The sequence below is a fragment of the Phyllobates terribilis genome, unplaced genomic scaffold, assembly GCF_046119375.1.
Source record: "Phyllobates terribilis strain yellow unplaced genomic scaffold, ASM4611937v1 Scaffold_12__6_contigs__length_324123572, whole genome shotgun sequence".
NCBI classification, from domain to species: Eukaryota; Metazoa; Chordata; class Amphibia; order Anura; family Dendrobatidae; genus Phyllobates; species Phyllobates terribilis.
In genome coordinates, this window is record NW_027362772.1 from 216,766,045 (window position 1) to 216,790,411 (window position 24,367).

Sequence of the window (24,367 nt, forward strand, 5' to 3'; positions counted from 1 at the left end):
GGGTATGTTTTGATTCTCCTGTTCTCGCATACTGTTATTGTTACTTTTTATCCCCTGCAGTGATTTACTCCAATATTTGCAGATTTAAACAGTGATATGGAAAACTCCACTGGGGTTGTACAAGGTTACAAAAACATAGAACATGTGTCCACAGGTTGTGTGTGATTTATTTATTTATTTTTTTTTTAAGTTCCAATTGGTCTCAATTCACTCTCAATAAAATATTTACACTATGTACATCCAGCCTTATATTATTAATAAAATGCAAAACAAATCCCAAAAATCATTAAAAACCCAATTGTTCCTCTATTTGAAAGTAAACTATACAGGTGTATATTCGCCATTATCATTCACAGATGTAAGTTAGCAGTGAGTGCAATTCTCATCGCTGTAAAAATAGAGACTGCTCAACATTAAAATATTAGGTACATGGTCTTTCCAGGTGTTTCACTGTATTTTGGTCCTCCAGACGTGTTTCGCCATATACAGGCTTTCTCAAGGGGGTTCACAGAGCATATACTTATATATAAATCTTTATTCTGGTTGGAATGAACAAGTTCGTAAATGATAATAGTAATTCTACACCTGTTTAGTTTGCTTTGAAATGGCCCTCCATGTATAGTGTGCTTTTATATGGTTCTCCAGATGTTTCGCCATATACAGGCGTTCTCAAAGGGGGGGTTCACAGAGCATATACTTATATATAAGTCTCTATTCTAATTGGAATTAACAAGCTCGTAAATCTTAATAGTAATTAAACACACGTGTAGTTTGTTTTCAAATGGAGGAACCATCAGATTTGTAACTGTTTTTGTGCTTTGTTTTACATGATGTACGTTGTTATAGTGCGAAGGGAAACAAATTGGGTAACTTGTTGCCTTAGCGGCAGTTTGAAAAAGTGTATATTTAATATATGCCATATGTCATAAGTGGATTTTAGATAGATGCGTTTGTAGTTCTATGAACTATACTGCACACAGCCATATTTTCCAATCCTGTGCAAGTTCTTTAAGTAACATCCTAGATTGAAAGTGGCAGCATATATAACTTCAGATGTTATCCAAGTTAAATCCATTATGTAATGCAACACCAGTACAAGGAGGGAACAGAAAGTTGTGAAAAGTTTTGTCATTTTTAAGGTGTTAAAAGCTGAGTTGCTTTTTAAGCATCTCCCAAGCTGTTATTTTGTGAGGATGTCCTTCATCTTGAAAGTGTGACCTTGCGGTTTTCCTGGATCAATAATTCGATTAAAGGCTACTATAGAGGAATGTCCTTGAACCTGCTATTAGATGTGTTTTTCAACATTTGGCAAACTTTGATGAAACCTATCCCTTTTTATACCCTTCGATATTTTCAGGCAGGACGGTTGGCATATCCGCAGTCCTGAGTTGGGCTATGTTTATCCTGCAGTACAACTTACGTGGGCAGACTTGTCTTTGTTTCAGTAGTTATTTAAGTGTAAGGGAATTGGGAATATATTAAGAGTATTTCTTTTCTTCAGAATCAGCGCCCCATTTATACAGTGGTTGTCTTATTGTAGCTCAGCCCCATTCACATGTGGTAGCGGACACCATGGCAAGATTGGTGCAGAGTCTATGAAATAAAATGTTTTTACTAATAATATTAAACCCCTTTAATGATTTAGCATGATGAGCAAATCCATAATTTTCATAGCCTGCAATGTCCATTACTGGGCTTTGGCTACTTGCATAAACACCTGAATTTTATTCCTCTCAAACTATTGTAATGTTTCTTTAATCTGAATTTAATAACCCCTATGATCATGTTCCAATGTGCAGAAATACTGCGTTTATTATGCAAGTGTTAGAGCAGACTATTGTTGCATATTTTGGGTGCCAATTTTGGTTAATATTTTTTATACATTTTCCTCTGTAAAAAAAAACAAAAACACATTTTTAAAGGGAATCTATCAGTAGGATCAACCCTCCTGAGCCGTCTATATGGACTTGCAGGTGATGAGAAACTGAGTAAAATGATACCTTGATATCTGCAATCCGATGTTTTAGGGTATGTGCACACGATGCAGAAATGAAGCAGAAAATTTCTGCATCATTTCTGCATCTCCCTGGCAGAAAAAACGCATGCAGATTGTGCATGCGTTTTTCCTGCAGAATACATGCGGATCCACATGCAGATTCACATGCGTTTCCGCATGCAGATTGACAAGCGCTTTAAAGGCGATGTTAGCATCACCTGGAAAGTGCTTGATAACTAGGTCACACTATATAAATCCATGCAAACAGCATGGATTTATATAGTGTGACCCGAGAGAGTGTATATACTTACCTCTGATGGCCCGCGCTGTCCTGCTCAATCTGTTCTCCCTCGCCGGCAACTTTGAATTGAAAGACCTGCCGACGTCAGCGTCACGTGACCCGTCACATGACTCTGACGTCACCGCAGGTCCTACAACTCACTGCAAGTGCCGGGAACCAAGCGGGAGCGCTGTGCGGGCCGACAGATGGTAAGAATACATTTATTTTTTATTTTATTCTTCTTTTACAGCTTTTTTTAATGGTACCTGGGTGTGGATGAGACTCTCCTCTCCTCCACACCCGGGTACCATCCGCACATTAGAACGCACCAATTACGCAAGTACAAATGCTGTCTTGCGGAATTGGCGCGTTCTAATGCAAGTCAATGGCGGCGAAATCGCCGCGTTTCCGCAAAATTAATTGACATGCTGCGGATTTTTGACCGCAGCGTTAACGCTGCGGAAAAATCCGCATCATGGGCACAGCACATGCGGATTTCCATTGGGGAACATTGCTTCCCTTCTACCATGCGTTTTTCATGCGTTTCCGCGGCGTTTACGCAACTGCAAAAACGCCGCGGAAACGCATGAAATACGCATCGTGTGAACACAGCCTTATGCCAGAAAAATCATGTTTTCCCTAATATGTGAATGCGCTGTTAAGATCTATGGGCCGGGCATAGATCTCCCCGAGAATCTGCTTCCAGAGTTTATTTTACATGAAAGGGGCAATACCAGTGTGAGACATGTAATGACTGACAGTCTGCTCTCCTGATCTACATGTCTCACACTGGTAACACCACCTATCATTATCTCTGGAGGCAGATTCTCAGGGAGATCAGTGTCCGGCCCATAAATCTTATCAGCTCATTTACATATAAGAAAAATGTGGATTACTAGTCTCTGGAATAAGACATCAGATCGCATACATCATGGTATGATTTTATTCAGCTTCCTATGACCTACATCCTCATATAGACGGCTTAGGGTGTTGATCCTACTGACAGATTCCAAAAATTTACTGTACGTTTTTAGAAAATTGCAGTAAAAACACAATGTGAACATGTCCTAAAGAAATGTTACAACAAAATACATTTATCACCCATCTTCAGGATAGTTGATGAATGAATGATGGTTGGAGGACTGATTATTGGGCCTCTACTGGTCCTGTGAACAGGCTTCCCAAAGTCTGTCTTTATGTACATGGTGCACGTTCACACCTAATGAACTGATGTAAAGCTGCAGGGCACGTGCACTACAGGCCTACTCATGCAGGGGACTTCGGGCCCTCCATTGTCAGGAGCATTGGTGGTCCTAACAGACTCCCAGTAATCATACACTTATAACCTATACTACAGAGAGCTGCAAAATGTATTTAGTGCGAAAGGCAATTTAAAGAAATAAACATTGAAAATTCCTGTTATAAAACAAAATTTCTGCCAAAGATGCACTTTTATCACTTTATATTATAACCTAAAGAATCTCGCAAATGCTCATCTCTGCTCCGCTGGGCCTTCTGTGGCACTCTAGTTTTTCTTCAATCCTTTTCTGGAATAATACAATGTCTGAGTATCGGAATTCTGTGATTTTGGGAGTACAAGATTTAAGATTCTTTACCAGATGTTATTTTGATCTACGTCATGATATTGTGCTATAAATATCATGTAAGGCTCGGTTCACACACCTACCGTGCCCTCCTTATGATCTACCCTGTGAACCTGGCCTTAGCGTGCTGCTCCTTAGCGTGCTGCTCCTTAGCGTGCTGCTCCTTAGCGTGCTGTTTCTTTCTTATTTTAGTTGGCATGACTTGATTGCAAGAATGGCTGCTGCATCGAAAGTGGAGGATCCCAGACCTGCAATTCCACTACAGGTCACACCAGGGATTACAAATGCGTAAGTAAAACTCAGGCATCTTGATTATCTCTGAAAATCATGTATAAAAGTTATTTTAAGTGAATTTGTCACTACAATTTAGGTACTTAAGCAAAGGGGTATACTGTATGAGGGGCATGTCAGTGATTCTCCTACGCAAAAAAAACAATCCCGAGTTTCATCAGTGTTTTTGATCTGAGAGTCATCCAGAGATTGGTCAGTATCAGAGTTTTCGCAGTGTTTCTCAGATAAAAAAATAAAAGAAAAAAGATGGAGACTTCTCAAGCTTCTCATAACAAACAGTCCATGAAAAAGATGGCGTCCAAGTGCTGACTGATTTTTTTTTTTTTTTTTTCTCAGATCCATAGACTTTTATTGGCGAGTTTAATCCGAGATTCGGATTAAAATCCGACAAATCTCCACGATTTTGCTCAGACAACTCAATACAAGGAAAAAATCTTAACGTGATCTACCCCATAGACCAAGGGTGGGGAACCTCGGGCCCTTTACGGCCCTCCATGACCTTTTATCCGATTCCTGGGGGCTGCAGTACTTGGGCCGGTAGCTGTATTTTGACGGCCGACGGCCCGTTAATTTCTTCTTGCTCTGCGAGCACACGCATGTAGGGCTCACTACTGAGGGCCGGGACTCGTGCAATGAAAGATTATGTCCGGACACCAGTGCCAGCGTTAGGACGCACTTTGTGGGCAGAGTTAGTGCGCAATTTGTACGGGCCCCGAAGGATGGTACAAATATCCAAATGGCCCTTGGCAGAAAAAAAGTTTCCCCACCGCTTCCACAGACTATCATAGGTTCAAATACTATCCATGAAAAACAGGTGTGTGTATGAGCTTTAAGTAGGAGTTAAAAAAATATAGACCGGCGCCCTGCTCCTTCCAGTCGTCTGGGTGGTGCTGCAGTGTGGACTAGTCATGGTGTCCTCGCTGCTGGCATGCCCATCCTGATTTCTTTGACCTCACCCTTGGGAAATTGCTTAGATCTTTTGTTTTTTTCTAAGATGTTTTTTTTTTTATTATTATTATAATATAGAAATACCTGAGACTGACACGCGTGTTATATCATTCATTTATTTTATAAAATCAGAGAAGAACATGAAGATGGCGAGAAACAGAAAGTTGACCCGGAGGATAAAGGAGGGGAAGCCCTTACTGGGCCCATTTCAGGTGAGTGATAGCTAATATGTAGTGTTGAGCGAGTATGCTCGGGCCGAGCTCCGAGTATTTACAGCTGCTCGGTGATTAGGTTAAATCGCTCCCGTGTGCATGATTTGCAACTGTTTGACAGCTTTATTACATGTGAGGAATGTGTAAGAAATAGGCATTCCTCCCATATAATAAAACTGTCAAACAGTCGCAAATCATGCACACGGGAGCGATTTAACCTAATCACCGAGCAGCTGTAAATACTCGGAGCTCGGCCCGAGCATACTCGGCGAAAGGGTTAACAGAACATACTCGCTCAACACTACTAATATGTAATGGCATTGTGGTCTTGTAAGTGCAGGTTATATACACTTCTATCCAAAACACTACAATACTGTGCAAATGTTTCAGGCGGGTGTGTTAAAAAAAAAAATGTTGAAAAATATGAATGCTTTCAAAATAGAAGTGTTTAAAAGTTTAGTTCCATCAGTTAACAAAATACAAAGTGAATAAACAAAAGGAAAATCTAAATCAAATCAATATTCGGTGTGCCCGCTTTTTGCTATCAAAGCAACAATTCTTCTAGGTACACGTTTACATAGTTTTTGAAGGAACTCAGCAAGGAGATTGTTCCAAACATCTTGGAGAACTAATCACAGATCTGCGGATGTCGCTTGTGCAAATCATTCAGTCTCTTCATGTAATCCCAGATACTCAATGTTGAGACCAGGATCTGTGGGCCCATTTCATCACTTCCAGTAATCCTTGTTCTTTACACTAAGCATATTTTTACAGGGAATCTGTTACCAGGTTTTTGCTACCTAATTTGAGAGCAGTATATTGTAGGGGTGGAGACCCTGATTCCAACGGTGTCACTGGGCTGCTTGCTGATGTAGTTTTGGTAAAATCATAGAGGAATAATAAACCTGCTGCCATGGAGTCCTCCATACTCATGAGCTCTGTACGATCCCTCCCCCCACCACTGATTGGCTGCTTCCTGCCTATGCAGAGTGTACATAGAAAGCTGCCAATCAGTGGTGTGGACAGGGTTATACAAAGCTCAGCATTCAGAGAGCTGGTAGATATGGAGCAGATAAAACAATGATTTTATCAAAACTGCAGCAAGCAACCTAGTAAGTGACACGTAGCTGTAATCCGGTTTACTTACCCCTACATCATGCTGCTCTCAGTTGGGGTCGCAAAAACCTAGTGACAGATTCTCTTAAAGGGGTCCAACAATGTCATAAAATGGCACCAGTCTTGTAATTCAAATGGCCGCCTGTCCTAGTCACATGTCCTAATCTGGTGTAGACCAGTATCCTAAACATGCATACCTCTGAGAGCCAAGGAGAAGTTTGTGACAGGAGAAGAAATAAATCTTCTCCTCGTGTGACTGAGCATAAAGGACTGAGACTGGAGAAAAGATTCCTTTGTGCTCAGGAGATTCTTTCTTCTCCTGCCACAAACTTCTCCCTGGCTCTGATGTATGTGGTGCTTTACCATTCTGGTCTTCTGACAGTTGTGACACAGGTCTCGGGAGCAGTATTTCTTCAGACTTCAACCCGTTCTAACACGTGACTAGGATGTGAAGTGCTTGAAAGGGCCATTTTATTACATTCTTTGAGAATCCCTTTAATTCAGTTTGCTGTATGTTTGGGGTCCTTGTCCTGCTGTAGAATATATTTGGAGACATACGCATCCCTGATGGTATTGCATGATTAAGTATCTGCCTATATTTCTCAGCATTAAGGACACCATTAATCCTGAGCAAAGCCCCCAACTCCATTTGCTGACATGCGGTCCCAAACTTGCAAGGAACCTCCACCATGCTTCTCTTCTGCTTGCACACGCTCATTGTTACTGCTCTCCGGCCCTTTGGCGAACAAACTGCCTTCTGTCACAGCCAGATGTTACATTTTTGACTCCTTAGTCCAGAGCACTTGTTACCATTTTTCTGCACCCCAGCACCTGTGTTTTCAGGTTTTAAGTCGCTCGGTCTTGTTTTCATGTGGAAGGTTTGGCTTTTAGGCCGCAATTCTTCCATGAAAAACTACTTCTGGTCCGATTTCTCAGAACAATAGATGGGTATAGCTGGCCTCACTGGTTGCTGTGAGTTTTGAGCTGATGGCACTGCTGGACATCTTAGTATTTTGAAGAGATGGGAGCATGAAGCGTGATTACATCTGCTGCACTAAGTTTATTTAGCCAACCATTGTTTCTACAGTCCTTAATGTTGTCTGTGTCTTGCTGATTCTTCAAAAGATCTTGATACCCCAGTCTGCTTTAAATCTTTGCCTTTGAGAGACCTTGCTGATGCAGTATAACTACCTTGTGTCTTGTTGCCATGCTCCTTCTTGCCGCCGTGCTCATTCTTGCCATGGTGTATCACCTGAAACAGTACAAAAACAGTATGCATCATGTATGACTGTATGAATTCCCTTATTGCTAATACACATAAAATACATAAGGTACTTAGATAACATATTTTCATCTAGAAGTGTAAAAGCCATTCAGCTTCATCATGGTGTACCTTTATCTGGATGATCTGACTCTATGGCCCCTATTAATCATTGCTATTTCTCCACTCTTTTTTGTGTAATTTGCTCCTTGTAAGCCATTTTTTCTCAACAGCTTTGCAGAAGTTTTGCACAGTTTTGGAAACTTTACTAAATGTCTTTTTTTTTTTTTTTATTTGGTGTGCCTCAGGTCAGTGCCTACGTGTTCACAAAAATGCACCAAATTGAAAAGGATATGCGACTTTAGGTGCTGAAAAAAATTGATCAAAGACAAAAATAAAAAGCATTTTTTATTTTGCACCAAATTCATGAACGTGTGCACCATTTTGAAGAATTTAGCGCCAAAAAAAGTCAATGAATATAAGACTAAAAACAAACAAATGTGACTTCAGTAAATCACAAATGATGTCTCGGGTCTTATGTGAGCAAGCAGTCCTCAAAAAATGTTAGTGAAGTACCTTGAATTTTTTCATGTGTGTAGGAATAGTGGAATTCATGTCTTCATTAATCGCAGAGTGTTGATGCATAGTGTATGTTAGCCACAGCGTATGTGTGCTCCTGCATATTGATTTAATACTAAAGGTGTGAGGGCCTTATTTTTTTTTTTTTTCCTGTGACATGAAACTGTCTTCCATAACCTCACCTTTTGCAGTAGTTTGTCTGTTCCTCACTCAGATTTAAGCTTCTTTCACAGCCATTTCTGTTTCAGTTAATGACTGATAATGATTGGTATGATTGGTTACTCATACACCGGACTATAATCCTAGAAAGTCCCTCACTGTGCAAGTGTACCTAAAATGCTGATTTCACTTAGATTTCTCTTTCTTGCTCACTTTGCCAATATTAAAAAATTTACATTTTTGAAGGCATTCTTGCGTTGCAACCTTTTTTCCACTGTCCTGTACATGAACATTTAACACGGGCTTAAAAAAAATAAAGATTCTGCGCTGCTTCAGTCAGGGGAAATGCAACGTTGATTTTCCTGGCATTGCATACAAGTATTTATCTGCCCATATATCCTTCCCTGTATTGCCATGTCTGTCCAGCCTTACAGTCTGTTTGCAGTGAGAGAGATGATGCTCGCTCCGCTGACAGCCTGGTGTCCATTTGTGGATACAAATTCACTTTTTTCATGACTTTGGCGTCAGTTGTGCCTCTGTAAATCTGACTCCTTGCCATGTGTTTGTCTTATTTTACGGCCAGTTCTGGCTGTGCATTATCAGATGTGACTGCTCAGTACTTGGTACCTGAGTATTGTATATGGGCCTGGTTCTGTTCAGGAACAGATGTGCCTTTGTATATTATGGCGATGGGAGAGGAGTATAGCTCGGCACGTTGTTATACGCTTTGCTTTGTGTACTTGGCTCCAGATAGATTTAGTTGCCATATGTTAACTCCTATCTGCTAATTCCAAAAGTCATTCTTTGCTGATGCTCTTCCTATAAAGCGAGAGCAAGCAGAAGCAATGTTCTCATTCAGTGCGCACACCGAGGCTCGCATTCGTTGTAGAGCCGTCCTCGCCAGGCAGAAGACTATTGTGTGCATTGGATGTGATCGCAATTCATTTCTGCTACATTTAATAACCCTCCGTGTCCAGCCAATGACCCATTGACTCCACGTACTCCTGGTATTGGAAAAAATAACTGTAAATGTAGCTTTGTTGTTTTAGAGCTTAAGTACAGTTATCCTTGAAAGGCTTTTCTCTTCATCACCCTTTATTGTGATACCCATCAGGTATCTGTATCTGGCCATGCCCTTCCCTTACAGCGCCCCCTTATGGGTTGGGTGGTAGTACATGCTGTGGATATATGGACAAGCCATCTGCCTGCAGCGGCTCATATCACAGGGCTTAAGTAGCCAATGTACCTCCAACTTTGCTACTGACTCCTTTATTTCCCAGCCTTTTGTTTTTTTGCTCGGTGCTGAAATAAATCCCATTGGTTCCTGGTGGCGTAGCTGGAGTGTTTTATCCCTTTTGTTTCCTCTGTTAATGGGTGCAGTTCAGCTTGACTACTAGGATCCCTTATAATGAATCCAGCACATAATCCAGCTCACATAACCATTGAGAATACGCTCACAACCTCCAATAGATACAGAAGTGCACAATCCTAGCCTATATTAGAGCCCCAGCCCCCTGAGGAAGCCTGTCTAGGCTAAACTTGTTGGGGTGGCTATGTGTGTATTTTAGATAGCTTTAGTGATTCCTATGCAGTTTTATAGTTGATGGTACCCAGACAATGCTGGTTTAACCCATGGACTGCAGCCGTGTTTGAGTTGAGATAGCATAGTCTTCATAATACAGTTAGATTGATCAGCAAAGTGGCTAGGGTTCTAAAATTTAGGAGTCCTGTTTAATATAACATAGGTTCACTACTGTGTTTTTAATTCTTTACCACTTCTTTAAATTAATTGAATGAAAGTCATGTTTTAATACATCCCTTAAATAGGGTCTATTTATCCTTTGGGTAACTTGGTAATATGGATTTTCATCCTTAACGGGGTGTGGAAAAATATACATATTTGTACTGTGTTAGCCAGTAGATGGAAAAATATTTAGATTTGAGAGTCTTATGTGGTTGATACCTATTTAATGGCTAACTGAAAAGATGGTAACAAATTGCAAGCTTTTGAGACTACTAGGGTCTCTTCATCAGGCATAGTATAACACAAAATCTGAAGAGTCACATACTTATGCACAACAAGACATAAGAATAATGCAATAGATGAGACACTTGATGTGAATGAGAACTATCATTATGGGAGAGGGATAAACCATTGTGGCCATAACTATTGGACAGGTGAATTCAGTATTGGAGTGTTAAAGGTTTATTGTCCTATGATTGATGTCTGGTCCAGGGTACTGATGCCCCCACAGGTCTGAGGAGCACATTCCTTAGTTGATATAGAAAGACATTAATCAAAGTGACACATTCATTCCTGCACTGTGTCAAAGGTTGTCATGAGCTTGTACTCCCAGACTCTGGGGCCTTACTGCATGCTTGTGGTGTTCTTCCTGAGATTGGAGCACTTATGATCCCAAATTTGGGGCTCTGTAGATCCTTGTCGAAAGGGAACGGAGGTCGAGCCTGTGCGCCCTGCTCCATTCATTGTCTATGGCTGCTGCCATCTAGTAGTCTTAGATGTATGTTGTATAACATTACTGCAGGGCAAACATGGGCATAGCAATCCTTTAATAAGATGACTGAAATGACTATTGGGAGATTCAGCAAAATGAACACACATGCAGTTACCCCTAAAAAAGCCCCTAATATATGATCATGAATAAAATCCACTCCATTGACTATTGGACTGCCTGAGAAAGTGGTGTCGTGTGCCACCATTTCTGGTGGTCCCATAGGCAATGAATAGCTCCTCTGCAGAGTCCTACTTCCAAAACTACTGGGGATCGCAGCAGTTGGACCTCCAGCATTGAGTTAGTTATTATCTTAGCCCCTATCGAAAGGGGATGGCTTTAAATCCCAGGGAAGCCCAAAACAGTATTTGTACAGCTGTAATATTCTAAGGCCATACCAAAGTCGTGAAAGTAACCAAACTGAACTTTGATTTGTTCATAGACCCCGTTAAGTTTGTTCTTTTCAGGAGAGATTGGAGTTAGACTGTGCCACCAGACTTTCGAGAAGAAATCAGATGAATCATTGATTAGTTTTCTTCTCCTTTCAGACAAGGATTCAGGCATTGAGAGTTCAGCACTATCCCATAGTGGAGGGGACAGCTCCGTACAACCGGTGCAGAGCAATCCGCTGCCCCCGACGTCTATCAGTCCTAGCCGCATGTCCTACTACACCGCTGCCAAGCACACGTGGGCACAGGATGCCCTCAGAAACTGTAAGTACCATTGAAATTATATTTTAGAAAGCTACAAAGTAACGCTGTTACCCATGTTCACACTTTGTATTCTTCCCATTTTTAACACTCTGGTTGCTCTGGGGAACTTCTCCACATCTCCATTGTTCCGGTTTTCATATATAGTGGAGGACCTAGGAATAGACATAAGTGTGATGTCCCAGAATAGCCAAATTAAGGACTTTCTATCCTAATACAAAAAAAGAAAACCTCACATCAACTTGAGCTATTGAACTGTCTCATAGAGCGAAGTCTTGTATATCTGTATTAGGCAAGCAACCAGTAATGACACTTTTAGTAAACTTTTCCAGATTACTGATCCATGAATGTGAGTAATTATTATGTTCTGAGCAGGGAAAGCTCCGCTGCATAAGTAGTTATTTGTATCTTTCCAGAGTCGGAGGAAGTGTGGTGGTGATTAATATAGATGCCATTCTGCTTCCCAGAGCAAGATAGATGACATATTAGCAATATGTCCATCAAGTTTATCTTAAGACTCCAGTTGATCTAGAGATCCCCCCTGTAGATCCATTGAGCGATCCTCTAGACTCCCACTGATCGCTGTCACTCCTCTGCTTCTGTGTCCCCCGTGCGGAGTGCAATAGATACAAATGTATTCTTGCACTTCATGTGTGCCACACGTGTTACTCTGATTAATGTCCTCATTAAATTGTTACATTTATTTCCTGTAGTGGAACTACTGCGAGAATTATTAATGCAGCAGGTCAAGCTCCTTCAGAGAGAGGAAGCTGAAAACTTCCAGCGTTTCTGCAGTCGGAGTATCCAGCAGATGACGGACAGTGACAAACAGATGAGACCTTTGGGACTCAACCACCAGAGGAAACGAATGGGAAAGACTTGTGCAAATAAGCAATCTCCTGTACAGCAAAAGACTGAAAAGCGCCGCTCTGAGCATGGCAGTGTATCCTCAGACGTGGCAGAAGAAGATGGCGCCGAGCAGTTTTTTGATGCTCATGAACCTCAAAGCGATGAACAGTCAAAGAATTACACTAAAGATTCTGACGACACTCCGTATCGGATATCGGGTCAGTATCTGCCGCATGCGCTTATATTTATTTCTCGCTTCTAGCACTGCTTGATTTTGTCTTAATGCTTTTTTTTTTTTTTTTTTTCTTTATTGCAGGGAGATATCTGATTCTGGAGGGCTATGAGAACATGCAAGAAAGTTCCACAGACGACGACTTTGTTTACGCAGAATCCTCTACTCAATGCACATACTCCGAGCAACAAGCAGGTTCCTCATACGCAGAGGTCAGGGGGGTTCAGCCTGTCATCGGGCACCTTGAGCCCACACCACCTTCAGAGATGTTCAACCAGATGTTGCATTATATAGAAAAGATTGAAACTGACTTGCAGCAGCTCAAGGTGAGGAAATAAAATTATATATATATACGCACGCACGCTGTGGCTGCTGGATGGGAGCCTGAGAACCACCTCCTACCATCTGGCATCTGCGGCTCTTCCTATGATTAGCCAGCCTGACAGTGTCGTTATCGCACCATGACGTAGCGCTAGGCTGGCTAATCATAGGAAGAGCTGCGGATGCCATCGGGTAGGAGGCGGTTCTCGGGATTCCTGTCCAACGACCACAGATTATGGACATGGTGAATGGAACTGGACCTGCAAATTGATTTGCACCATTTTTATTGATGACATGTTGCCACTATATGCCGTCGCTTCTTCTCTGATGAGGTCTAACTGCTGGGCTGTGGCCCTTTTTTTAACTTTCTGCCATCGATGTGCATGGAACATCAAGACATGGCCACATTGACTTGAATCGAGCTGTGCTGCATTTCCCTAAACAGCAGGAGGCAGGTAGCCCAACTGTGCAGGAAGATGGCCAAAGTGACCTCAGCCTCTTTGTTCACAGAGATCAATACCCCAGGATCTGTAATAAAACACCATAACTTAGCTATAGCCATAAACGTTTCACTTTAAACTCATAACACTGTAGATTAATCGCAGTCAGTAGACACATTTTAGTCTTGTCATGTTAGGTCTTTATTGTGTTGGGATACTTTTAGTTCCTTATTGTGTTGGGGTACTGTTAGCTCTTTATTGTGTTGGGGCACTTGGGTCTTTATTGTGTTGGGGCACTTGGGTCTTTATTGTGTTGGGACACTTGGGTCTTTATTGTGTTGGGACACTTGGGTCTTTATTGTGTTGGGACACTTGGGTCTTTATTGTGTTGGGACACTTGGGTCTTTATTGTGTTGGGACACTTGGGTCTTTATTGTGTTGGGACACTTGGGTCTTTATTGTGTTGGGACACTTGGGTCTTTATTGTGTTGGGACACTTGGGTCTTTATTGTGTTGGGACACTTGGGTCTTTATTGTGTTGGGACACTTGGGTCTTTATTGTGTTGGGACACTTGGGTCTTTATTGTGTTGGGACACTTGGGTCTTTATTGTGTTGGGACACTTGGGTCTTTATTGTGTTGGGACACTTGGGTCTTTATTGTGTTGGGACACTTGGGTCTTTATTGTGTTGGGACACTTGGGTCTTTATTGTGTTGGGACACTTGGGTCTTTATTGTGTTGGGACACTTGGGTCTTTATTGTGTTGGGACACTTGGGTCTTTATTGTGTTGGGACACTTGGGTCTTTATTGTGTTGGGACACTTGGGTCTTTATTGTGTTGGGACACTTGGGTCTTTATTGTGTTGGGACACTTGGGTCTTTATTGTGTTGGGACACTTGGGTCTTTATTGTGTTGGGACACTTGGGTCTTTATTGTGTTGGGACACTTGGGTCTTTATTGTGTTGGGACACTTGGGTCTTTATTGTGTTGGGACACTTGGGTCTTTATTGTGTTGGGACACTTGGGTCTTTATTGTGTTGGGACACTTAGGTCTTTATTGTGTTGGGACACTTAGGTCTTTATTGTGTTGGGACACTTAGGTCTTTATTGTGTTGGGACACTTAGGTCTTTATTGTGTTGGGACACTTAGGTCTTTATTGTGTTGGGACACTTAGGTCTTGTGTTGGGGCACTGTTAGCTCTTTATTGTGATGGGGCACTGTTAGCTCTTGTGATGGGGCACTGTTAGCTCTTTGATGTGATGGGGCACTGTTAGCTCTTTGATGTGATGGGGCACTGTTGGGTCTTGTGATGGGGTACTGTTAGCTCTTTATTGTGTTGGCTCACTGTTGAGTCTTGTGATGGGGTACTGTTAGGGTATCGGGATTCTAGGAACACATGGGCCCAATTCATTTTGTGCACGCCAGTCTTTATGATTGGTATGATGGAGTAAGAGACACCTAATTCATTAATAGGTGCACGCCACTTAGTGAATTAGGCACATCTTACAGCTCGTCTGTGCCTCCACCAGAATTGTCACCTTGTCGGGGACTGGAGTAACATTTCTGGCGCAAGTTATGCCACAACTTTTGATGAATTTGTCGGGCAGGCTTTGTTACGCCCAGTCCCATCTCCCCCTACTTTAGCAGAGAGGGCTGAAACTGGTATTCAAGTGACAAAAGTTGCAAAATGTTTGTGTAACTTTGTTGCTTAAAAATATTGCAATATTTGAAAGTGTTTTGTGCCAGAATTCTGGTGAATATACCTTTGTGGATCAGGCCCATAATGTATATAATTGAGTAGTCTGTGGCTTTTATTATATTACATGACCACATGTTTTGGGCTTCAGAGAGAAGAAATATGGTAACTTGTCTATGACCACAAATATTTAATGCTTATCCCTAGGTGAATGATAGATTTGTTCTGATTTTCTACATTACAGGGACTTGAAAACTGTTATAGTGCACTCCGGAATAAGCTGGCGGCATCGGGCCTCTTGGAAGAAGAACCAGGTATAACCAGACAAATATTGAAACCTCCATGTGGTCTACCAGGCTAGATAATGAGCTTTGAAGATCCCAGGTGACATGTTCACCTTTAATTATAACGTTTCCCAGCCTTCTATGCATTGGGGGCAGCAAACCCTCTTTTGGTGTAACCCCTAAAAGAAATAAGAAAGGCCTACCAGAAATACTCAAGGAACAGCTAACTTCGTTTAGAGCCCAGATATCGAATCACAAAATAAGACTGGCAACCCATAAGGCAAAATAAATTCATACCATCTACCGCAGAATTGACATATCATATGTTTGACCCCACCATTAATTTAGACCCCAGGCGTCCGTCCTCCATACAATAAATCAGCCCCCAGATTAGACTGAATATATTTGAGGTTTTTGGGCTCTGAATATTTAGCAGACTCCAGATCAGACAAAAAATAAATAAACCGGTATTTAGCGACCTCTCCTCGCTTCCGGCTTCTCTTGTCTTTATTATGTTGCACACAAGACTTGTCCTTAGGGAGCTGTGTGCACCACCGCACCCAATACCCAGATGCCGGTCTGTGCCATGCCGGCCCCTGAAGAGCCTGGTGTACAAAGTATTATTATTATTACTATTACTATTATTTATTATTATAGCACCATTTATTCCATGGCGCTTTACATGTGAAAAGGGGGTATACAGACAAAAACAATTACAATGATCTTTAACAAAACGTGACAGCGACTGGTACAGGAAGAGCAAGGACCTTGACCGCGAGGGCTCAGTCTACAAGGGATGGGTGAGGATACAGTAGGTGCGGGTAGAGCTGGTCGTGCAGCGGTATGGTGGAGCGGTGGTTACTGCAGGTTGTAGGCTTGTCAGAAGAGGTAGGTCTTCAGGTTCCTTTTGAAGGTTTTTCCACGGTAGGCGAGAGTCTGATGCTTTGAGGTAGAGAGTTCCAGAGTAGGGGGGATGCATGGGAGAAATCTTGTATGCGATTGGTGAAAGAGGAGAAAAGAGGGGACTAGAAAAGGAGATCTTGCGAGGATCAGAAGTTGCACGCAGGTAAGTACCGGGAGACTAGATCACAAATGTATGGAGGGAACAGGTTGTGGGTGGCTTTGTATGCCATGGTTAGGGATTTGAACTGGAGTCTCTGGGTAATGGGGAGCCAGTGAAGGGATTGACAGAGGAGAGGCCAGAGAATAATGGGGGGGACAGGTGGATTAGTCGGGCAGCAGAGTTAAGGATAGATTGGAGGGGTGCGAGAGTGTTAGAGGGGAGGCCACAGAGCAGGAAGTTGCAGTAGTCGAGGCAGGAGATGATGAGGGCGTGCACTAGTGTTTTGCAGATTCGTGGTTGAGGAATGTGTGGATTTGGGAAATATTTTTGAGTTGGAGACGGCAGGAAGTGGAAAAGGCTTGGATATGTGGTTTGAAGGAGAGATCAGAGTCCAGGGTTACCCCAAGGCAGCAAGCTTGCGGGACTGGGGAAAGTGAACAGCCATTGACGTTGATAGATAAGTCAGATGGGGGGGGGGAATGGGAAGGTGGAAAGATGATGAATTCAGTTTTATCCATATTAAGTTTGAGAAATCTGGCAGAGAAGAAGGATGAGATGGCGGACAGACATTGTGGGATTTTGGTTAGTAGGGAGGAGATATCGGGTGCAGAGAGGTAGATCTGTGTGTCATCAGCATAGAGGTGATACTGAAAGCCGTGAGACTCTGAGCTGTCCCAGGCCAAAGGTATAGATGGAGAAGAGCAGGGGTCCTAGAACTGAACCTTGGGGGACACCGACAGATGGGGGGCAAGATGAGGAGCTGGTGTGTGAGAGGGAGACACTGAATGTCCTGTTTGTTAGGTATGATGAGATCCAAGATAGGGCCACGTCCGTGATGCCAAGAGATGAGTCTGTAGTAAGAGGGAATGTTCCACTGTGTCGATAGCAGATGACCGGTCCAGGAGGAGGAGGACAAAGTAGTGGCGCTTGGATTTTGCGGTTAGTAAGTTGTTGGTGACTTTAGTCAGAGAAGTTTCAGTAGAATGGTGCGGTCGGAAACCAGATTGGAGGCAGTCAAAGAGCAGGAGGAGAGGTGGGAGGACAGTTCAGAATGGACGTGTTGTTTCAGTAGTTTTGAGGCATAGGGGAGAAGTTATATGGGGCGGTAGCTTGTCAGATAGGATGGGTCATGGGAGGGCTTTTTGAGGATGGGTGTGAGTGAGGCATGTTTGAAGCATGAGGGGAAGACACCAGTACGGCACAAATGACACATTCCCTGCAGACTGGACTGTAGACTTGGTGCCCATCTATCGGAAGCCGCTGTTCAGTATGTATCTGATCAGTAAGTAGTTTCTCCACTCCGCAGACTCTTGTTTTTCTGTTATCAATTTCACACTTACAAAATGTAGTTTATGTTCATCGAAGTAAGTCAGCAGGAAGATGCACGCATGGCAGATGGCTCCTTACCAATGTGTGACCCTCGTGTGACTCCCGCTGCAGCAATACCAGCCCCATCCTCGTATCCATGAGCCGGATGTAGATTTTGCTCATGTTTACAGAATAAAGTCTTCTTTTCAGATAAGACCATTACATTTCTGCACTGACCACATCTGTCCCGTGGGCGACTTTACCAGCATAACATATAGTTAGTCGATCAAGAAAAAGCAGTGGGTGACTCATCCTTAAAAATCTGAATTTATCGGATGGTTACCTTCAGCTGCACAAAACCCTGAGCTGATTGTGTATTCAATCTGCATTACATAGTACAGAGTTATAAACCTGCTGGAGAGTGCAGCCATTCCACACCATGGGCGCATAACCTGCGGCCCCCAACAGTCTGCTCACTTGCAGGATTTTTCAAGGTCTGGTGTCTGCTCACATGGATTCACATGTCAGGGAGAAGTGGCTGTAGGTGGGCACTGGGACTACAAGTACAAGAGGGCTTTGTGTAGACATCTCTAGGATCATCGTGTATCAGCAGAAGGGGACTCTCATCCTCTCCCGCTGTGATAGTCTAGTATGAAGTATATAAGGCAGAGAGGCCACTGTGCAGCTGGGGAGGAGAAGGGAACCTCCATCCTCTCCATAGGGGTCAGTCCACTAAGGCTGTAATCTATTGGATCTATACGCACTTGTATGCTGTCAATGGGTAGTAATGCCTCTTTAAGGCTGGGGCTAAATGGTGACTTTGGCCCTGACACCTGCTGGGTGAGCAAAGTTCAAGGGTCACTGCTACATCACAGCACAATACATGTGAATGGGGTCCCATTGTAACCCCCAGGGTATTACAACTAGCAAGGAGCAAACAATATGATGGGAGTTGGACTTCTCTCTTGTCTCGCCATTCTTGGGGCTCACGCCAGCCTCTGGGGAGGGGCGGTCTCGCTAGCCTTGGGGGGGGGGGTGGGGGGGGGCTGGTCACACTACTCGGGGCGGGAGGTTGCGCTAGCCTCAGGGTAGTGGGTGGGTCACACTACTCGGGGCGGGAGGTTGCGCTAGCCTCAGGGTAGTGGGTGGGTCACGCTACTCGGGGCGGGGGGTCGCGCTAGGCCTGGGGGTCATACTGTGACCAAATTCACTTTTAGTGCTCTGCGATGTAGAATCGTCACCTAGCAAACTGGTCGCCCACCAGGTGTCACGGCCAAAGTCGTCATGTAGCCACATCCTATGTATTATCACTCTTGAGATTGGTTCTCTAGGACTTTATGTAGAATTGTTTGTACCCCTGTAGATCCCAATAGAGACACGTTATCAGTTTCCACAGGTGAGTAAAGGGGTAATCTGGTTCGGCTTACACATCGAAGGGGAGCGGCTGCTTGTGATGTCTTGACTACAAATATCTGCCGGCTCATTAGGACACAACCGGTGCACAATGCCTGCCGCTTTTGCTTGTGAGTCACCAGGACTCCCCCTCTCTTCTTCGATGAAGCAGTGAGCTCTGCCGGAGTAACCCTTTTAATTTGGCTGAATTTAGTTCTCACACTACAGTCGCCTGCTTCTCATTGGTTAGAAGCACGGTTGCCCCTTTGTAAATACAGTGTGGCATGAGTACCCCCTGAAGACCCATAATATATCCCCCTCGGGATACTTATACCACAGAATGAGAGCATTGTACAAGTGCCTTCCTGAAGCTTCCTTCCGATGCCAGTTTCGGGTGTACAGAGAACCGCACCTGAAGGGGTTAAGCCTCCATGACAGTGCTTGGTTAAGTAAGGGATATTGGTAATCACTGAAGGTTATTTTATTGGATTGTTCAGTGCTGCAACTCTGCACTAATCATTACCAGTGATCAGCAGTTACCTAACCGGCTCCTGTGATTTAGTGTCGGACATCAGGGGCCCATTTCCAGAAGTGGATTTCACATCCATTTTTATTTCAATAGTCTAGTTTTTCGATGTTTCAGCAAGATGAATGAAGATGTAATGTTAGGAAAAGGCTAATCTAGGAATTCTCCAAGGTGGTGCAGGTATTTCACATGAGCATAACACGGGCGTCAATATCGGCTCCCGGCACGTCTGATCTGAGCTGCCACGCCGTCCGTCCTTAGGAGGACTCTCTGGTGCCGGCTCTGTGCTCTAGCGGCAGTAGGACACTGCTGGGGGTCTTCTGCACACTTCTCAGGTGGTGTAAAGTTAGACCATTGTCTACAGATGCTGGACCGTTACCATTCAGTGTGAGCCAATACAGTACATTTACCTTGTTTTCATCAGGCTGTCTGGTCTAAATATTGGAAAATGGCTAAATCTGACTGTTTATTTTATATATATATATATATATATATATATATATATATATATATATATTGTATATGTGTGTATGTATGTATGTATTAGAGGTTGTCTGACCTTACTAAAAACTGAACAGACGTCAGGTCTCCTTTAATGGCTGGTAATACGAACAGTTGTGTCTGTGATGGAAGCTGATCTGGTTCTTCCATGTCCCGGATGGAATAGTCCTGGACTCGCCATCTGTAATTGTCTGGTCGCTTTATGAATGATTAGATATCTTTCCAGTATACAAACTCTTAATTCTGATGGGAGCCAGGATAATATTCATCTATATTCTGGCTGAAGAATAAAATAGCTGCTGGCTATGACTATTTATGTGATATCTCGCCGAAATCTTCACTATTGTCCTGAGATGTCCTGGAGAATGGAAAGAAGTGACAAGGTTAATCTTCCTTACATCCGAGTGTGTAATATCCAGCAATATAGATCCATGAAGCAGCTGCTGTTTTTGTCTCTTTGTGTAGCATATGTATTAGATTTGCCTTCATACTGGGGGTAATGATGCACGCCTGTAAATAATTGTCTGATTATTCCTTCATCCGCAGATATCACAATGCTCCCTACTGACAAGGGTTGAAATTGAAGCGGTCTTCGCTCTGGTCCAGGAGACTCGGGCCCCCTGGAGGGATCACCTGCAGCCCACTACCAATCCCTCAGTCTCTTGTAGACCTTGGGCAAACCCTGCAGACCTTACAGTCCGGCCTCCCCATCTCATGCTCATCCGGCACACCAGACACACCTCGCCGTAGGCTAGACGTAATATTGGCTATTGCAAGAGCCAGTGAAGAAAGAATGATGTCTGTATGAAGCCACGGCCGCTTTATAACCAGGAAGATTTTTCCGTTTGATTAATAGTGTGACAGATGCGATTTAACCCGTCTCTTCCCAGTATGCTCAGCCTGATGGGTGCGTAGGATGTGAAAAGTGAGAATGTTACCTGTTTGTTACAAGCCTCAGAAGCCACATGTTTGTGCCATGAAATATTTTGCCTAAAATGGAATCTTTCGTATTTTCTCAGACAAAAGAAAAACGATCATTGCCATAAATAAATGATGGGCAAACACCAGATGGTGTTCAGATGCTCCAATTCCAGAAACATTAGTGCAGGTTGCCAAAACACTACTGAGCTAGCACCCTGGAGGCAGGCACCAGTAAAGCAAATAATATTTAGGGCCAGTAATGGGGCTGCCTGTGTGCCTGCCTCTGTATTTGCACTGACAGTGCTAAGATCTTTATACCGAAGGTGGTTCTTCTCCGTTCTCCCTGTCTTCCCATCCTGAGCCTGAAGAAAGGACCAGAGCTTCAGTCTCAGCAGCTTTGAACCTCTCCTGCCAAGTTACACTGCCACCCTTTTAATGGGACTGCCAGGATGCTCCTCTGAAGGCTGTCCTAAAACTTCCCGCGTGACCAAAGTGTTGGAGAGTGGGAATAGAGTGCATTGAATCGGCAGCGACGTGTGCTCCGCGCTGATCATCGCCACAAATCAGTATTCTGCCTTGCCAATTACTGACAGATTGTTGCTGCTCTACACAAGATGTCCCTGCAGAGATCGCCTGCTAACCACGTCTTCTACCGTGCGGACTCTTGTTCTCCACGTAGACAATCGCTCATATCTGGTGCTCGCATGACCATGCAGCATGTTCAGACGGTATATATAGAATATATATGCGAGCCTGCAATCACTACTTCATTTTTGTATTTGAACTCCTTCATCCGCTAGATTAGCACCAGCTGAAATGAACAAAGTTTCAATGTGTTATTTTCTAGGCACTGAGATCTCCACCAGCTCCTTAGCCCCTGATTCCAGTCCTTTGGAAGTGGCCGAGTATCATGTCTGTTGCCACTTCTCCTGCTGGGTTTGTCTCCTTCGCCCCTCTCCCATAACTGATATTGCTGGATTAGGAGATCATGAAGCAGTCTAGGGACGCGCCTTTGCACTTTTAGGACAGGTTATTCACAGCTAGATTCAGCTGTGGTTCCCATTAAAGGGAGTTTTCTGCATCCTTTCTGTATGTATATGTATTTAAAGAAAATCTTCCAGATATATTCCTATTGTACATGAGAAATGTACTCTTAACATTGGCTTAAGACAAGATGTGGGAGTATTATTTTTGCGTAAGGCCATATTAACATTCATACTCTTGTGTTTTTAATTATTGTGGATGGGTGTCTAAACTATATAATTATCCAAATGTATGTTTGTGGCATAGTTATTTTATGTATTATAGCTGGTAAAGTTGTATGATTCTGGGATGCTATGTCTCTTGGAGATAAATGCATTAAAATGCGGGGTGGGAGCCTGGGAAGTTCAGTAATATTCTGATATTAAACGAGCTTTATGGAAAGATGAGTCTAATATTTTCTGACTATTTTCCTATAGCAGCGAAGTCTGAAGACCAGCAATGAAATGATTCTGTAGACGAGTAAAAGTGCTTTCCAGGCCAATCATCCCTCTCAGTGTGAAGTATTGATCATGTATGTACAGGGTATTTTCCAACGAGCAATAAAAGAACTTCTCTGTATTACGCCATATATTCATTATAGATAAAAGAAAGCAGAAATATAACCACCATCGGCTCACGCTCACCAGCACTACATTTGGGGCTTACATTTTCTACAATAGAGGACGTTTTTGGTTAATTTGTACAGATCCCTGTGTAAACTATTTCATTTACTTATCTTGCAGCATTCTGATATTGTAACTTGCCTTACAAATATGCTAAACCAGAGCTGGAATCGTAATTCTGCAGATTTTAGTTACAATCTCTCTGTAATTTGCAGGCTCCATTCACACATTCTAGGGTTTTGTTTTATTTTTTTTAAATAAGGCAATCACATGTCTGTATTTGGTCCAATACTGGAAGTGATGCAGCGGACACCATGCCACCCGCATGCTGTCCATTAATAGACATGGACTTGTGAATTTCCTCTGAATGATTCAAAATCTGTATTTGGATTTTTGGGAAGTGTCACCTCTGCACCAGGACTGTACACGAACTCGTTTTTCATCACATATCGAGTGTATTGAGTAGGCAAATACTCAAGTCCAAGCCAAGTCCGCTCCACAAATGGTGAATGACTAGAACACCAGGGACCAGCGCTCGCACCAATCACTACTGTTCAGTCTATTAAATGCCGCTGTCAATCTGTGCTTTTCAGGTTGAAAAAAAAGCAAACGTAGCTGAAATGGAGCAATTAAGTAGTTCTTCTGCTCTGCTGGTGGAAATCAACAGGAAAGATCTAGGAGACATGAAGGTTGAATATCAAAATTTTAATATCTACAGGTTTCGAAGTCATCAGACTTCTTCCTCAGGATACAACCACATTATTCAACCTTCGTGTCTCTTGGATCTTTCCTGTGGATTTCCACCAGCTGCGCAGAGGAACCAGTTAGTGCTCCATTTCAGCCATCTATCACAATATAAAATGTAACCAGTGCTATACACAGCGTAAATTTCAGAATGGTCTGTTTCCTAAGTCGCCGGACTTCCCCAAAGAATTCATAAAAAAGTGATCAAAACGTCATATACTCTAAAACGGTACCAATAAGAACACCACACAACACAAGGCCTTACAGAGCTCCATCCACTGAATAATGAAAATGTTTACAGGTCTCAGAAGATGGCAACACAAACCAAACTTTTTTTTTTTTTTTTTTACAAACTTCTGAATTTTTATTTACCACCACCATTTTTATTCAAAGCTGATCATCGTAATGATACTGACTCGGGTTTCCATGTCATTTTTATTGTACAATGGATGACATAAAAACAAAACCCCAAAAAGCAAGGTAGAATTGCAGTTTTTGTTTTTTTACCATAACATCCCACTTGTAATTTTTTTCCCCCCAGTTTTCCAGCATATTCTATTGTAAAATGCATGGAGTCATTCAAAATTACAGCTCCTCCTGCAAATAAAAAACAAGCCCTCGTATGGTAACGACCAGCAAAAATAAGGTATGGCTCTTGGAAGAAGCCGAAAAAAAACTGTTAAAAAGAAAAATAGAAAATTGGCTGGGAGGGTAGAGGTTGAAAGGGTTTTTTTTAGTCTTTATTTAAAAAAAAAAAAGCTTAGGGAAGGAAT

At 42.8% G+C, this 24,367-nt stretch overlaps 1 protein-coding gene across 4 annotated transcripts in view; it reads left to right on the forward strand.

The window, feature by feature from the left end:
• The window catches only part of ARHGEF12 (Rho guanine nucleotide exchange factor 12), a 176,144-nt gene extending 153,373 nt beyond the window's left edge, over nt 1-22,771 (forward strand). For 2 of the 4 annotated variants that reach the window (XM_073656647.1, XM_073656648.1), the window contains exons 35-41: nt 4,073-4,168; nt 5,252-5,331; nt 11,508-11,672; nt 12,383-12,736; nt 12,835-13,076; nt 15,454-15,523; nt 20,830-22,771. In XM_073656647.1, the coding sequence (XP_073512748.1) occupies nt 4,073-4,168; nt 5,252-5,331; nt 11,508-11,672; nt 12,383-12,736; nt 12,835-13,076; nt 15,454-15,523; nt 20,830-20,861 (1,039 nt within the window). In that variant the 3' untranslated portion in view covers nt 20,862-22,771. The remainder of the gene's footprint in view (nt 1-4,072; nt 4,169-5,251; nt 5,332-11,507; nt 11,673-12,382; nt 12,737-12,834; nt 13,077-15,453; nt 15,524-20,829) is intronic. The other 2 variants (XM_073656646.1, XM_073656649.1) reach the window with 1 other exon arrangement.
• Nucleotides 22,772-24,367: the final 1,596 nt, after the last annotated feature.